This window comes from Bubalus kerabau, chromosome 16, assembly GCF_029407905.1.
Source record: "Bubalus kerabau isolate K-KA32 ecotype Philippines breed swamp buffalo chromosome 16, PCC_UOA_SB_1v2, whole genome shotgun sequence".
Lineage (NCBI taxonomy): Eukaryota > Metazoa > Chordata > Mammalia > Artiodactyla > Bovidae > Bubalus > Bubalus kerabau.
This window is the reverse complement of record NC_073639.1, coordinates 4643783-4660830: the sequence shown is the minus strand read 5'-3', so window position 1 is coordinate 4660830 and position 17048 is coordinate 4643783. Positions and strand designations below refer to the sequence as shown.

At 37.7% G+C, this 17048-nt stretch overlaps 1 protein-coding gene across 5 annotated transcripts in view; it reads right to left on the bottom strand.

Annotated features, from left to right (window-relative positions):
* Positions 1 to 2663: 2663 nt before the first annotated feature.
* The window catches only part of KLHL2 (kelch like family member 2), a 164558-nt gene continuing 150173 nt past the window's right edge, over positions 2664 to 17048 (bottom strand). For all 5 annotated transcript variants that reach the window (XM_055550981.1, XM_055550984.1, XM_055550983.1 and 2 more), the window contains 6 exons: positions 10374 to 10571; positions 9884 to 9985; positions 8481 to 8609; positions 7672 to 7812; positions 5393 to 5536; positions 2664 to 3777 (listed from right to left, as the gene is read on the bottom strand). In XM_055550981.1, the coding sequence (XP_055406956.1) occupies positions 3749 to 3777; positions 5393 to 5536; positions 7672 to 7812; positions 8481 to 8609; positions 9884 to 9985; positions 10374 to 10571 (743 nt within the window). In that variant the 3' untranslated portion in view covers positions 2664 to 3748. The remainder of the gene's footprint in view (positions 3778 to 5392; positions 5537 to 7671; positions 7813 to 8480; positions 8610 to 9883; positions 9986 to 10373; positions 10572 to 17048) is intronic.

The following is a 17048-nucleotide window of genomic DNA, read 5'->3' as shown; positions in this document are numbered from 1 at the left end:
TCCAGGGGGTCTCAAAAGAGTCAGATACAATTTAACTACTGAACAACAACATGGAGGGTCTTTGGTATTTCAAGTACACTACTATCCATCATTTCTTTCAAACTCCACAATAACCTTGTAAGTGATACACTTTCATTGTTTTTTTTTGTTGTTGTTGTTATTATTCAGTTGTGTCCACTTCTTTGGATCACAGAGAAAGCAAGGGAATTCCAGAAAAACATCTGTTTCACTGTCTACACTAAAACTTTTGACTGTGTGGATCACAACAAACTGTGGAAAATTCTTGAAAGAGATAGGAGTACCAGTCCACCTTACCTGTCTCCTGAGAAACCTGTATGCGGATTAAGAGGCAATAGTTAGAACCGGACATGGAACAGACTGGTTCAAAACTGGGAAAGGAGTATAACATGGCTATATATTATCACCCTGCTTATTTAACTTATATGCAGAGTCCATCATGCCAAATGCCAGGCTGGATGAATCACAGTCTGGAATCAAGACTGCTGGAAGAAATATCAACAACCTCAGATATGCAGATGATACCACTCTAATGGCAGAAAGTGAAGAGGAACTACAGAGCCTCTTGAGGGTGAAAGAGGACAGTGAAGAAGCTGGTCTGAAACTCAACATTAAAAAAAACTAAGATACAGATACTTATGTTGCCATTTTAGAGAACACAAAATAAGGGTCAGAGGTTAAGAAATGTGTTTAAAGTTACAATTAGCAACTGACAGAAAAGTTAATTGCTCAGTTGTTGGGACTCTTTTGTGACCCCACAGACTGTAGCCTGCCAGGCTCCTTTGTCCATGGAATTTTCCAGGTAAGAACACTGGAGTGGGTTGCCTTTCCCTTCTCCAGGGGATCTTCCCCACCCAGGGATTGAACCCAGGTCTCCTGCATTGCAGGCAGTTTCTTTACCATTTGAGCCACCAGAAGAGCCAGTAACTGAAAGAAGGGGATGCAAACTCAGAGCCATCTGATTCCTATGCCCATGAGCCCTGCAACACTTACACTGCTTTTTTTCCCTTTAGAATTGTGAAGCCAGAATTAGAATGCCAGAAACTTGATTCAAAGTGTGATTCTACAGTACCATCTAGCCTTCTCTCCGAAATCCGACAGTCAGCCATATAAACCAGTAGGAGGGAATCTGTTCAACAAACTGAAACAACAGGCAGGCTAATACATTATATTACTATGTACTATGCTAACTCATCTACAGCTGAGATTATAAATACATGGGCCCTCAGGCTATCTTTAGGGATGGTAATAAAAACCTGGAATCATATACCAGAGTTCATGGGAAGGGAAGTGAAAATATACACATCATTTATCTAAACCCAAATCATCACTGCTTTTAGTTACGAAGGTGCAGAGTCAAGTGGAGCAAGGAGCAGAGTTGCTTTAAAATGTATTTTCATGGAACTAGCCTTGAACTCTGCTCATATCTGGTGGTTCTCCTGGCAGGATAAGACTTCTGACCTCTTTTCTGGACAATAATCAAACAAGCCAGGAACACTTGTATAAGCTTGAAGAGAACAAAACAAGATGTTTCAAACTGGAGAGATAAAGACTGGCATGGAGGGGAGGGCAATAAATTCAAATCCTTTGAAATCAAGAGTTAGGAATCTAGTTACTAAACCTTGGCAAACTGTTTTATGGTATAGCTGTAGAGCTTATTAAATCTTTAAGGAGAGAAAAGATAAAGAGGTATCTGACATGCCAAGTATTTAGAACTTTGTCACCCTAGTAGATTGTATTTTAAGAAAAGCTTTAAAAATTTTTCGATAAATCGTTAATTGACTAATTCATGGAATATTAGTGTTTGGAAGTGATCAGGAGAGATGACGACTCTTTTTTTGGTGCCACTGTCTGAAGTACTTAACAGTGCTCCAAGTTCATTAGATCCTCAACATGTTTGTTGACTATGGATGTGCATGGAGCAACACTAATGCAGAAATTTATTTTCATAAGGTGAGCACAGGCTTTTGCTTTTCCTAATTATTTATAATTCCACTTACAATGGAAAATTCAACTAAATTGGTAATAAAATAAAGGTGGTTCTATGTTTAAATGCGACTCTATTAACTAAACAGAACTTTCATCACAGGTATAATTCTCTCCTCTTATTGACTGTTCTGGCAAGAGCTCAGGTCTACTACCTTCTAAATCCCTGAGGAACAGCCACCATATCCCATCACCCCATCCCATCTCCTCCTCCTGTGTTCAGCACCTCAGGTATCCACCCAACTTCCCTATGTCCATTTCCTCAATTCCTTCTATTTGGTATCAAAACCACAATTTATTTCTCAGTTGTGTCAGAGTAGATATTTTTTCTTTGGCTTCCTTTTGATTCAGTGCTATTTCTTTTACTTTTGTTTTGTGTCCTGCCCATATTAGGGAGAGAACACTATGAAAACTTTAAGTTTTACCAATCCTTGGGAGATGTTCTCCTTGATAATTAAGGTAGTTTTTTATTGGAGAACAGTTTTCAGTGTCTTTAGTTCAGTGACTTAACTGACTTGCCTTGTAGGTTTCTTTGACAACAAATTTTAAATACTGATTTATGAAGTAGAAAATGCAAATTTTATAAAAGAATACAAGAAGTGAACAGGCAACTTTCTTAATAACGAACTAGATAAAAATCAAGGACAATGTGAAACAAATAATATACAAACTTTTATTCAAAGTTAATTCAATAAAGACATATTTTGGTCATTTTGAAGGTGAGATTAATTGAAGATCTCAGAAAAATTATCTGATCAATGCATATGGCTACTCACAGAAAGTTCTCTCCTCTGTTAATAGCAGCTAAATTTATACACACAGAAAAAATTCTTAAGAGCATGCAAATTCAGTTGAATTCCATACATTCATTATATTCATCAAAAACCTGCAATAATGTTCATGCCAAAGTGTTAAGAAAAAAAATTTGAAATTCACACCAAAACATGACCAATATTAAACCAAAGAAAATAATAAATAAGCATAATTTATATTTTATTTTAAAAAGTTTGGCATCACACAAGTATTCAAGTGTGTTACACCATGTTCATTCCTCAGAAGTGGCATTTTAAAGTGTTAAGCATTGTTAAATATCAAAAAATACAACTCTGTTTTACAATGTAGTACTGGCATAATTCAAAGTACTGTGCCAATTATAAATAGTATAATCAAGTTTCAAACATCTTTTCAAACATATTTAAAGGAAAGCATATAGACACACATTTATATGCATACAATTTATTATACTCATGTAATCAAACATATTTTATAAAAGCAAATGGTTTTATCCCTCAACTAGTTTATATACTTACACAGAGTTTAATACCTGTTCAAAGATTTTCAGTTCCTGTGCATACAGATTTTCAGAAGAAGGAATAAAGATGAAATTTAATTTTACAAGAACACATATTACTTTATCCCCCTTCACAAAATAATCCATAGTTATTCAAGGTTGATAACTACTCTTTGTGAAAGCAACTGTTGTCCAAAGACCACAGAATAATACTGCAATCCAAGTTTCTTATTAAAATTCAGTCAGCTGCTGCTCACTGCAGAAAAAGCCTACACGGTGCATCTACCAAAAATAATCTTCAGTATCTGAGGCCTAGAGAGGCAGATGATCTTATCCTCTGCAGAGACTTAACGTGCAGCTACAAGTGGAGAAGTGCTAGACTCTCAGTCACTTCAGAAGTACTTGTTGAAGTCTGCTTCTCATGTGTAAATGCGCCGAAAATGTCCTTTAGGCTCATAATGGTTTATCAATAACTGTGACCCCTGAACAAAGAAACAAAGAAAGAAAACTGAAGTCACAGGAAGCATTCTCTGAGAATATCTTGAATATTTTTATGTTATAACTTAAGTGACAAGGACTGAACAGATCATGATGTTTCAAAATCTCTAAGAAACTTTAATATTACTATCATTTTAATCTAAATGACAATGAAATCTTTGTTTAAAAATTATGTACCAAAACTATGTCAGACTATTTAATCCAGAACTCATCTTTTGCTCTTCACAGTTATATAATGAAGGGAAAACAATTTTACTCAAGAAATACTAAGATCCACCTAATACTAAAAGGGACACAAAGAAACTTGTGAGAGTGATGAATATTCATTATCTTGATTGTGGTGATGGTTTCATACATATGTCAAAACTAATAAAATTGTACACTTTAAATATAAGCTATTTATTCTATATCAGTTATATCTCACTAAAGCTGTTTTAAAAAATTTTACATAATTTTGATGCATGCTATCCTGGAAGCTTACTGTATATAGTTCTATTACATGTTGTTTTGGATGATACATAAATAACAGTGATGGTTAATTAGTATAAATTTATTTTTTCTCCAGTAGTAAATCAGTATTAGAATGTTACTGAAACATTCTAATATTTAAGGCAATATAAATATAGATACCAGAAAATTCATATGCAATAGTTTTAACGACTCATATTATAAAAGAGTATTACCATTTTTCTTATGAAGAGAATGGACCAAAATGATTATTTTATAATTCAATCAGTGCTGTGCTTAAAAAAAATTACTCTGTAGCCTCACCATAATACCATCACATGGAGCCCTGCAAAGGGAGATTTCTTTTAGCATGAGTGACGAGTTGCTCAGTCACGTCTTGACCCTTTGAGACCCTTTAGACTATAGCCGGCCAGGCTCCTCTGTCCATGGGATTTTTCAGACAATAATACTGAAGTGGGTTGCCATTTCCTCCTCCAGGGGGATTTTCCCAACCCAGGTATCGAAACTGTTTCCTGCATTGCAGGCAGATTCTTTACCCAGTGAGCTATCGGGGAAGCCCCCATATCTTTTAGATATCTGAGTAATTAAAGCCTTGCTACATAGTTAATTCCCTTCTACAATGGAAATATTTGTAATTTTGAATACAAATGACTGCTGCTGCTACTGCTGCTAAGTTGCTTCAGTCGTGTCTGACTTTGTGCGACTCCATAGACAGCAGCCCACCAGGCTCTGCCTGGATTCTCCAGGCAAGAACACTGGAGTGGGTTGCCATTTCCTTCTCCATTGTGTGAAAGTGAAAAGTGAAAGTGAAGTCACTCAGTCCTGTCCGACTCTTAGCGACCCCATGGACTGCAGCCCACCAGGCTCCTCCATCCATGGGATTTTCTAGGCAAGAGTACTGGAGTGGCTTGCCACTGCCTTCTCTGAATACAAATGACTACACAATGACAAAAGAATACTAGTACCTTATTTTAGAAAATACATATCTGACATTAATTATTTTGAGAATAAGAAGTAAGATATACTTTGAGAAAAGACTTTCTTCTTATATGAGAAAACCATTCTTAATGGAAAAATCATAATGATTTTGTATTATAATAGAAGACTGTAAGAAAACTGAACAATCATTACCTGCATAACTTCTCCCTGTGCTCATACAAGATGATACAACTGTCCATTTATCAGTTGTTGGGTTATAATATTCTACTGATGCCAAGTTACAGGAACCATCATCCCCTCCAACTACGTATAACAGACCATTAACTGCACAAACTCCTTTAAAAAAATTAAACAGAGAGAAAACAATTATTTTAAAAATTCGGATGACTATAAATGGCTCTGAACGTGTCTGGTCAAGTGATCCAGATATACTTACTTCTGTGTAAGAGGCAGGAAAAGAAGATGGGGGAAGCTGAAAAGAATTCCTTTATGCGAGGAATTTCTCTAATATCAACTGTAAGCTTCTATTCAAGTTACTTATATAGCAGTTGCTCTATATATGCATTATTTCATTTAATCTTCACAATAACCTTTATAGGCCAGAAACTATTTTATTTCCCACTTTATTAAAAACAGTAGAAAATTTAAAAGTCAAAGAAGTTTAGTAATTCTCCCAAAGTCAGCTTCTAAGGAAATCTTAAGGAAAAAGAGAAAATAATAAATATATATATTTGTAGAAGGTAAAAATGATTCTGAATTTTATTATACTGACTAGCTAATTATTTTATCTTCTTTAAAGGGAGAACAGTATTATTTATTTATTATGAGAATACTATGTTTTTTTCTTTTTTGGAAAAATTCAAAACCCCTAGAAAAGTACAAAGAAGAAAAGACCACCACTAATCTTGTACCACTTAGAATCCCGATCACTGAAATTTTGGCTCTTTTCTATGCATATATTCTCAGACTCTTTTTTAACCCCAAAGTAGCTCATGCTACATAAGCTACTTTTTACACACTCACACCAAACAATATATACCTGGATATTTCCTCAAATTAATAAATACAGATTTATATTATTTTTAACGGCTGCACAATATTCCATGTATGCTGCTGCTGCTGCTGCTAAATCGCTTCAGTTGTGGCCAACTCTGTGCGACGCCATAGACGGCAGCCCACCAGGCTCCCCCGTCCCTGGGATTCTCCAGGCAAGAACACTGGAGTGGGTTGCCATTTCCTTCTCTAATGCATGAAAGTGAAAAGTGAAAGTGAAGTCGCTCAGTCGTGTCCGACTCTTCGCGACCCCATGGACTGCAGCCTACCAGGCTCCTCCATCCATGGGATTTTCCAGGCAAGAGTACTGGAGTGGGGTGCCATTGCCTTCTCCGATTCCATGTATGATACTACCATAATTCATTTGTCTTTTACTTATAGATTTTTAAAGTTATTTTCAGCTTTCTTGCTCTTGTTGCAAATAAATTTCCTAATCCAGGAAGCACAAGCACATATGCTTTTGTAACTTCACATGTGCTGGGGCCCAGATTTGTGGGGTTTTACTAGTTTTGGACTATCCATAGCTGAGAGAGCTTTAGTACTTCACCTAGTACAACTGACTGGATGAGGTACAAGAGGTCAAGTGAATTATATATTTTGTTCTGCTGAGTGAGTTCTTGGAGTCCCACATACTTATCTTCCTTGGTGATCCCATTTAAAGTAAAGAGAAATAGGAAGAGCATTTCAGGGGTGTTGGAGGGTGCATCTTGCAACATCAATCAATGGTACACAGTGATTCTGAGAATCATCAGGATTATTTTGGATTATAGGACCTGGCATGAAGACAATGGCATTTTTAAGAAGATGAGCATTTCCCCAAAAGACTATTTAGCTATCCTGAATCTATTTTCCTATTTCCTATTTCTATTTCCCTTCCACGGATTTTCTTTTTAAAATAGTACTTCCCTGGTCTTGAAGACCTCAGGTTTCTTAAAATTGCTGTTGTTGTTGTTTTAGCTTTTCCATTCTCTAGAAACCCTGAACTGTATTAAATTGTGGTTGCCTTCTTTAGGCTTCCTCCCCAGATTCAGATAAACAACCAGCTTTTTAATCTGGTATAAGTATTTAGTTAACTAGACTAAAGTCCCTGAAAACTGGACTCCAAAATATGATACAGGCAGACATTCAAAAATGTCTGTGGTACAAAAGAATGAATTCAAGTTATCACATAGAGTTCTTTTTCTAACTTAGTATTTATGGTCATTACCAAAAAGTAGGCTCTGATGGAAGGATGACATTAAACCGCATGCCCCACATCATGCTTGGCATTTACTGCCCACGATCATTGTGAGTTTCTGCCTTTACAGGGCAAATCTATTAGGAACTCAGATCAGTAGAAGAACAACGGAAATACACAGTGATACCAGTAAAACTCTGAATACAATTCAATACAAATTTCATAATCTTAAATTAGATACCTGCATTTCTTCTGCACATGTTCATATCTGCAACCTGTCTCCATGTGTTGGTGGCAGGATCATATACTTCAACACTTTTTCGTACTAAAGGGCCATCATGACCCCCTACAGCATACAATAAGTTGTTTAACACACCAACACCTATAAAACACAAAAAACCAACCTATAGTAGTAGAGTAAAAGGGTCAGGAAATTTGTAACATTTTAGGGTTTATTCAAATGACTTGTAAATAAAATTTCTGAAATTATTCATATTAAAAATCAAGATTAAAGCATTCAACCTAGAAAACAGAAATGAAAATAATTACAAATGAGAATCTTAGTAAGAACTATTGTTATTGTCAAATACAATAAAAACAATGTGTAGGTGAAAACAGAGAGGGAAGTCCTTTACAACAAAACCCTTTGAAAACAACTTTCATGATAAAAGGAAATCAGTATTAAGAGTATTAAATCTGTAAGAAATGGATATGAAGGGAGTTGATTATTAAGCAAGTTCTCCAATAAGCACTAAAAACAAAAACCTAAAAGTAATGCCAAACAATATGAATAATTAAATGAAACTGAAGAAGCCTTTAATACAGCACATGAGAAATTTTACAAAGTGAATTTAAGTGCATCTACCTACCACTCCACCTGTATAATGCAAAAGACATTTTAACAGTGTCACTAGAATCAGTATATACTTTCTGATAATATAAAGAGATGTCCAAAAAAAAAAAAAAAAAAAGAGAGATGTCATTATTTCACTTGTTTAATTCTTTTCCATCATTTTTGTGTTTCAATTGCTGAATGAGGTTCCTATTCACCTGCTCCACTCCGTCTAGTGCTCATTTCCGCTATATAGGTCCACTCATTTGCCGTGGCACTGTAGCATTCTACTGTGCTGAGACACTGACGTGAAGCTCCATCATAACCCCCAACAGCATAGAGCAGACCTAAACATGGAATCACAAAGAAAGTCAAATTCGTAAACAGCTATTTTTCTAAGTCATGAAATGTTGCATTTTCCTCCATGGTAGCAGAGTTGACCTTTAAAGTATTACTGATTTTTATGAACTATTTAAAATCTTGCCTAATGGTGATAGGTGGAGTTACCAAATCACATTATAAAGATCTGTAGAATATACATGATATTAATTTAACACTTTCATCAATAATCTGACAGAAAAGAAAGTATATTTATTATATCTTTGGATAACACTAATTGCTAAGTGAACAATATCCTAGAAAACCAAATTAAAGAGCAAAGTTATCTTGTATGTGTGTGTGTGTGCTCAGTTGTGTCTGACTCTTACAACCTCATGGACTGTAGCCCGTCAAGCTCCTCTGTCCATGGGATTTCCCAGGCAAGAATACTGGAGTGGGTTGCCATTTTAAAAAAGTAATATTAAGAGTCAGTACAGTATACAATGAAATTATTATTTGCTAATAAAAAGAAATGAGGTATTGGTAAATGCTACAGCACGAATAAACCCTGAACATTATGCCAAGTCAAAGAAGCCAGCTGCAAAAGGACAACATACTCTATAATTTCATTAATATGAAAATGTCCGTAAGTGGAAAATTTATACAGAGACAGGAATGTAGGGTAGTGTTTGCCAAGGGCTGGGAGGATATGGGTGATAACTGAGGGCAATAGGGTTGCTTTGGGGGTAATAAAAATGTTCTAAAATGAACTGTTATGACAGATGCACACCAAATTGTACACTTTAATGAGTGAAATGTATTGTATGTGAATTAAAATACAATACATCTGGTTTAAAAAAAAAGTCAGTGCAGAGAATTATACCCACCATGGAGAGGTAGGTGGGAAGCCACAAATCTGCCCAACGAGTAAAAAAACTCATACTTACAGCGCTAATTCTTTGGGGGAACAAAGTAGCATATACACAAATAACTGTGGCAACCCATCACTTAAAAGTTAAACAGCCCTTCTCTAGATGTAAAAAGTTCATATTCATGCCATCTGGTTTGCTTCCCAAATGATTATACTAAGATCAGTTAATAATTTTACATACGTTATACAAAGAGATGAGAAAAAGAGGGAGGGAGGACAGAGAGAGGCCAGGGGGCAGGCAAAAAAGGACGACTAACATTTCATAATAACCACTGTATGTTTCCCTTTTAAAATCATTTGCTTGCCCATTTAGAAAACTGGGGTCTGGATTACTGGAAAAAACACTCTTAACCACCAGAAAGTTGCCCGCACCTCCAACAACACCGACACCCACACTGCTCCTCCTGGTGTTCATGGGAGCCACGTGGAACCACTCGTTAGACTTGATGTTGTATGCTTCCACGGAGGACAGCCCTGTAATGAACAAAGCACAATGTGCTTCATCTCCTCCTCAGGTTCCTTATATATACATTAGGGAAATACTTCAGTTGCATTAAAATGGGCTAACATCCAATTATATGATGAAGATAAATAATTTCTTTTCTAGAGAACACCTACACAAGAGACTGACACTCACTGGCTTTTTAAACTTGAGAAGATGACTGATACTGAAGCATGAGAAAAACATACACTCAGCACTCTTAACATCATTTAAAGGAATTCTGGATGAAAATTTTAAACTTATGTTTATAATACCTAGTAAAACACTCAACTCACTCCTAACTATGCCAGGCCTTGTTCCATAAATATGATTGCTATGTTAATTTCTAACAGTAATTTAGAAAAGATGAAAGAAAATTGCCTGTACTCCCGTCAAAGCCTCCCACCGCATATAACAGTCCATTCAACACAGCAGCCCCCAGAGTGCTTCTCCGGTCTCGCATGTTAGCAACGCTGGTCCACTGATCTTTCACAGGGTCATAAGAATCCACAGTGCGGACCCTCAAGGAACCATTAAAGCCACCAACAGCAAAAACGAGTCCGGCCATGTAAACCATCCCTGCAAAAGAAAAAAAGCAGTTAATAGTGAGTGTGCAACTCAACTGCTGCTGCTGCTGCTGCTAAGTCACTTCAGTCATGTTTGACTCTGTGCAACCCCATAGACGGCAGCCCACCAGGCTCCCCCATCCCTGGGATTCTCCAGGCAAGAACACTGACACCACCTAAAGACTGCATTCCAAACAGTCTAAAACTGTTGTCCGATTTTAAGTTCCCCTAAGGAGAAGCTTGGCTGAATAGGTCCTAAGAAACACTATTCGTTAGTGAGAATACAGAACAACTAGATTGTGCTCCTTTCTGCTATGAAAAAATGCAACGGCATGGGGTGAGGTATTACTTTGACTCCTGACTTTTTCAAAGATATACACAGACTTAAACAATGAGCAAGAATTTTCCAACCAACTGAACATGTTTATATTTAATTTGCATAATGTGCTTCTAGTTTATCATGTTAGTGGGCTAAATCTGGGGTTAGCAAATTATAGCCAGTAGGCTATTACAGTAGAAGCTCACTGAGCTGAGAATGATTTTTACACTTTTAAATGGTTGAAAAGCAGTCAAGAAGAAAAGAATATTTCATAATACACGAAAAGTTACATAAAATTAAAATTTTAGTATCCATAAATAAAGTTTTATTGGAACACAGCTCCAGGCATTCATCATGCTGCTTTCAACTATGGTAGCATTTGATTAGTTGTGACAAAGATTATATAACCCACACAGCCACAAATACCTGCTCTCTGGTCCTTTAAGAAAAAGTTTGCTAGCCCCTGGGCTAGTGAGGTGCTAGGGGGTCCCTAGGTGGAGAAACTAAATTGCAGACTCTGGATTTCACCACTTCTTCACCTTCCCAAACTTTTTCGTGCTGCTGTCCTGTTCTGAGAAGTTCCTCTTCAAGTTGAAAATCCCAATGAAAGTTCCATATTTTCTATGAGGCCTTCCCTAAACCACTAATCCTGAAGGGATTATCACTAACTCCTGAACCACTAGAGCAAATAACATCTATTTCAAGGTTAATAAATCTTACACACTTTGCAGTATCATTGTAAAACATTCTTCAAAATATCTGATCAAGTGCTCTTCAAAGGGGCATGAAAATACAGACAGACTGGAACTGTCACAAGTCAGAAGAGATTAAGAAAATATGACAACTAAATGCAATATTACAAGGATCAAAATGGCAAAGCAGGAGGAAATGGAGCTCATCTCACCCACAAATGCATCAAACATGCATCTACATGTGGAACAACTCTCACAGAAAACTGACTGGAAACTGGCAAGAGATCTCTTTTACAACCAAAGCTGCAAGGAAGGTTTCCATGTAACCAAGGAGGATGTGGGGAAAAAAGGCATTCAGGACAGGCCTAACACACCTGACAGGGAACTGTAAAGAAGGAAAGGTTCACATGGGCAGGACCTCGTCCTGGGGAGCCCCCCTTGCTTGCTGCAAGGTCTGCTAGGAAAGAGAGAGGGGCTGGAGGTGTTACAGATGTGGGTTCCTGGACTCTCTAAGCAACAGAAATTGGTAAGAGGCCAGATCAGGAATTCAGGCAGGCCTGAATATGTGGGATATGTGCTTAGCAAAAGGGAGCAAAAACAAACAACAGGCTCCCTTGCTCACTCCCTGAAGAGAGGAGAGCTGATTTCTTAAATGGTGTGAAGATGAGAGAGGATTGGTGGGCTGCACAGGGCATGTGACTTAGATGGTCTGCCTACCCCTTGGTAGTGTTGTGTGCAGGACCCTGCTTTTGCTCCCAGCATGTCAGACGTGGCAGTTGTGTTTTAGCCTTGTTCATAAGTGCCCTGACTATGCATGTGTGAAGTGGGCTTCCCTCATAGCTCAGTCAGTAAAGAATCTGCCTGCAATGCAGGAGACCTGGGTTCTATTCCTGGGTCAGGAACATCCCCTGGAGAAGAAAATGGCAACCCACTTCAATATTCTTTCCTGGAGAATGCTATGGACAGAGGAGCCTGTTAGGCTTCAGTCCATGGGGTCACAAGAGTTGGACGTGACTTAGCAACTAAACTACCACCAGAGTTTCTTTATATTCTGCTGCTAAGGGTGTTTCCAGATACAAGGACTACAGTAAAGGATGCCATGTCCCAGGTCCCAGTCTGTCTCAAAGTGGCCTGGTCTTTGCTGTTGAGGAGTGTATGGGTGCTGGTTTATTAGCAATCAGAGCAGAGACACCCTGGAGCTGATTGCCGCAACCTCACCATGCTTCCCTGTCTAAATTAAAACGCACAATGGGTGGGGATGCTAGTACGCATAGCAGCTAGATGCTGAATCTTGGGCAGATGGGCCCAGGTTGAGGACTCAGTCTATCTGCATGGAGACAGCTTGGAAGGCCTTGTGTATGGCCTTATTGAATCTCAGAGCCCACTGTCAGTACTCACACCGTGAGGGCAGGTCCAGCCCCAGCAGACACTCTTGGTGTATACACTGGGTGACACCACAGAAACACATGAAACAGAAACACAGAAACAGCCCCTGGGGAGGAGTACACAGGGGTTCCTTTTCTGGATGGAGCACTCTGGTTCTGCCCATCTGACACTGAAGCTTGGAGCCAGATCTAAAGCAGATAGGTCCTGGGAGAGGCCTGTCACAGAGGCAGCCCAAGTATCAGCAGCAGCACAACCATCTTGATTCCTGCAGCTACAGCACCCTGGCCCCGAGCACCAGCCCACTCCATACCACATACCATAGCCTAGCAATAGATCTGGGATGAACGCCATGGAGAAAGGGACATGACCATGGGCTGTTTCTAGGCAGAACCACAAATGACTGCACAGGGGTTCACACTGTGACCATATGGTCCTCACTTGCTTCTAGAGCTCACTTCCTTTGGGACAGAGCAAGGGCAACGGTGCCATATTGAGCCTGAGACTCAGGGCTTCTACTCAAACAACGGAGGGGGGGGGGGGCGCAGATCCAGCCCCTGACAAGGCTGTGACAGCCAAGAAGAAAAGAGGAGGCCCCACTCAACATCTAGAGCAGGTTCTGGACACAACAACTCCAATCACATCTCCTTATCAAGGGTTAACAGCCAGCACATTCTGAGGAGAGATGTGGCTGGCATACAGACCAGAAACAGCCCTCACACCAAAAATATTGAACTTACACAGTCTACACAGGGATTTGACAGCTCTCTGTGTATGTGCTTCATTGCATTCGACTCTTAGTGTCTCCACAGATTATAGCCCACCAGGCTCCTTTGTCCATGGGATTTTCCCAGCAAGAATACAGCAATGGGTTGCCATTTCCTCTTTTAGGGGATCTTCCCAAGCCAGGGATTGAACCTGAGTCTCCTGCATGGCAGGCAGATTCTTTACTGCTGAGCCACTGGGGAAATCCTAATAAGTACATACCTATTAATAATTACTTCAAATGTCAATGGACTAATCAAAAGACATATAGATTGGCAGACTGAATGACAACAATAAAAAATATAACAAGAAATTACACTGTGTTGCCTACAAAGAGACCCACTTCAGTGTGAGGGACACAGAGATTTAAAGCGAAAAGATGAAAAAAGATACTTCATGCAAATGGAAATGACAAGAAAGGAGAGGTTGTAATACTCATATAAGACAAAATAGATTTTAAAAGTCCTAACAAAAGACACAGAAGGACATTATTTAATAATAAAGGGATCAATATTGGAAGAGGATACATGTACCCAATATAAAATTAAAAAAAAAAATACTAACAGGCATAAAGGAAGAAATTGACAGGAATATAATAATAGTAGGAAAATTTAATACCCCACTGCTATCAATGGACAGACATTCCAGACAAAAAAATTAATAAGGAAAGAGGGACCATAAATAATACAACATATTAGTTGGATTTAACTGATATCTATAGGACACTACATCCAAAAATACCCAAGTAAAACATTACATTTTTTTGAAGTGTGCACAGACCGTTCTCTAGGATACACCATACACTAGGTCACAAAACAAGCCTCAACAAATTTAAGAGGACAGAAATTATTTCATGTATCTTTTCTGACCACAATAGTGTAAAACTAGAAATCAACTACAGAAAGAAAACAGAGGAAAAAATGAACATATGGAGATGAAACAACATGCTACTAAAAAACCAATGGGTCAATGATGGACTCAAATAAGAAATCAGAAAATGCCTTGACTCAAAGGACAATGATAACACAACCTTCCATCCTATGGGATGAAGTAAAAGCAGTTCTACAAGAGAAGTTCATAGCTATAAAGGCATTCCTCAAGGAAAAATTCAAACAACCTAACCTACCAACTAAAAGAATTAGGACAAGAAGAATAAACAAAACTCAAGGTTAGCAGAAAGAAAAACAACAAATATTAGAGAGGAAATAAAGAAAATGAAGATTAAAAAGAAAAACAACAGAAAAGATCAATAAAGCCAAGAGCTGGTTTTTAGAAAAGATAAGAAAAAATCAACAAACCTCTAGTTAGGCTCAACAAGAAGAGAGCAAATCCAAATAAACAAAGAAGTAAAAGAAGAGAAATAACAACCACAGAAATACAAAAAAATAAAATAAAATCATTAGAATACTGTGAACACTTACATATGACAATCTGGACAGCCTAGAAGAAATGGAAAAGTTTCAAGAAACGTGTTGCTGTTTAGTCGGTAAGTCATGTCCAACTCTGGTGGACTATATGTAGCCCACCAGGTTCCTCTGTCCATGAGATTTCCCAAGCAAGAATACTGGAGTGGGCTGCCATTTCCTTCTCCAGGGGATCTTCCCAACACAAGGACTGAACCCACATCTCCTGCATTACAGGCGGATTCTTTACCACTGAGCCACCTGGAAAGCTCAGCCAAAACTGAAGGAAGAGATAACAATAGAATCTGTAATAAAAACAACTCCCTGCAAGCAAAAGTCCAGGACCATACAGCTTATCTGTGTTCCTCAAACTATTTCAAAGTGAGGAATACTTCCAAAGTTATCCTATGAAGGCACCATCATCCTGATACCAAAACTAGACAAAGATATTACAAAAAAGAGAAAATTACAGACCAGTATCTCTGAAGAATATTGATGCAAAATTATTCAACAGAATATTAGCAAACCAAATCCAGCAATACAGAGAAAGGATCATATTGATGTTGCATTCATTCCAGGTTAAAAAAGATGGTTCAAGATAAGTAAATCAATCAATATGATACACCATTTAACAAAAGGAACCAAAAAAACCTAGATGATCATATCAACAGACACAAAGAAAGTATTTAATAAAATTCAACATCTACTCATGACAAAAAATCTCATTAAAGTGCGTATAAAGGGAACATATCTCAAAATAATAAAAGTCATTTATGACAAATCCATAGCAAACATAATACTCAACAGTGAAAAGCTGGAAAACTTCCTGCTAAATTCAGGAAGAAGACAAGGATGCCCACTTTTACTGCTTCTGCTCAATACTGTATTGGAAGTCCTAGTCTTATAAGTCTGACAAGAAATAAAATGTATCCAAATAGGAAGAAAAGAGGTAGAACTGTCATTATTTGCACATGATGTGACATTCTCTATAGAGAACTCTTAAGACTCCACAAACAACTATTAGAACTATTAAATACACTCAACAACATGGCAGGATACAAGATTAATACACAGAAATTTGTTGCATTCCTTTACACAAACAATGAAACACCAGAAAAACAAAGTTTAAAAGATAAGTCCCATTTGAAATTCTAACAACCTAGGAATAAGCGTAACCAAGGAGGTGGAAGATCTACATGCTGACAACTATAAAACAACAATGAAGGAAACTGGAGATGATTCAGAATTGGAAAGAAATCTCTTGCTCTTACAAAAATAATATTGCTAAAATGACCATACAATTTACAGGTTAAATGCAATCTGTAATACTCAGGACAGTTTTCAGAGAACTAGAACAAACAATACTAAAACTTATATGCAACTATAAATGACCCAGAAATGCCAAAGAAATACTGAGGAAAAAGAATAAAGATGGAGGTATAACTCTTCTAGACATCACACAAAACTACAAAGCTACAGTAAACAAAACACTATGGTAATGGTACAAAAACAGACATATAGATCAATGGAAGAGAACAGAGAGCCCAGAAACAGCCACATACCTATGGTCAATTAATCCAACAAAGGAGACAAGACAAAGCAATAGAAAAGAGACAGTCTCTTCAACAAGTAGTGTTGGGAAAGCTAAACAGCCACATGTAAATCAATGAAATTAGAACACTCCCTCATACCACCTACAAAAATAAACAAAAATGGTTTAAAACCAAAATGCAAGACATGTTATGCCTGGAAGAAAAAACAGGCAAAACATTCTTGGAAATAAATCACAGCAATATTTTCTTAGAGCAGTCTGCCAAGGCAAAAGAAATAAGAGCAAATAACAACAACAGGACCTCAGTTCAGTTCAGTTCACTCGCTCAGTCGTGTCCGACTCTTTGTGACCCCAGGAATCTCAGCACGCCAGGCCT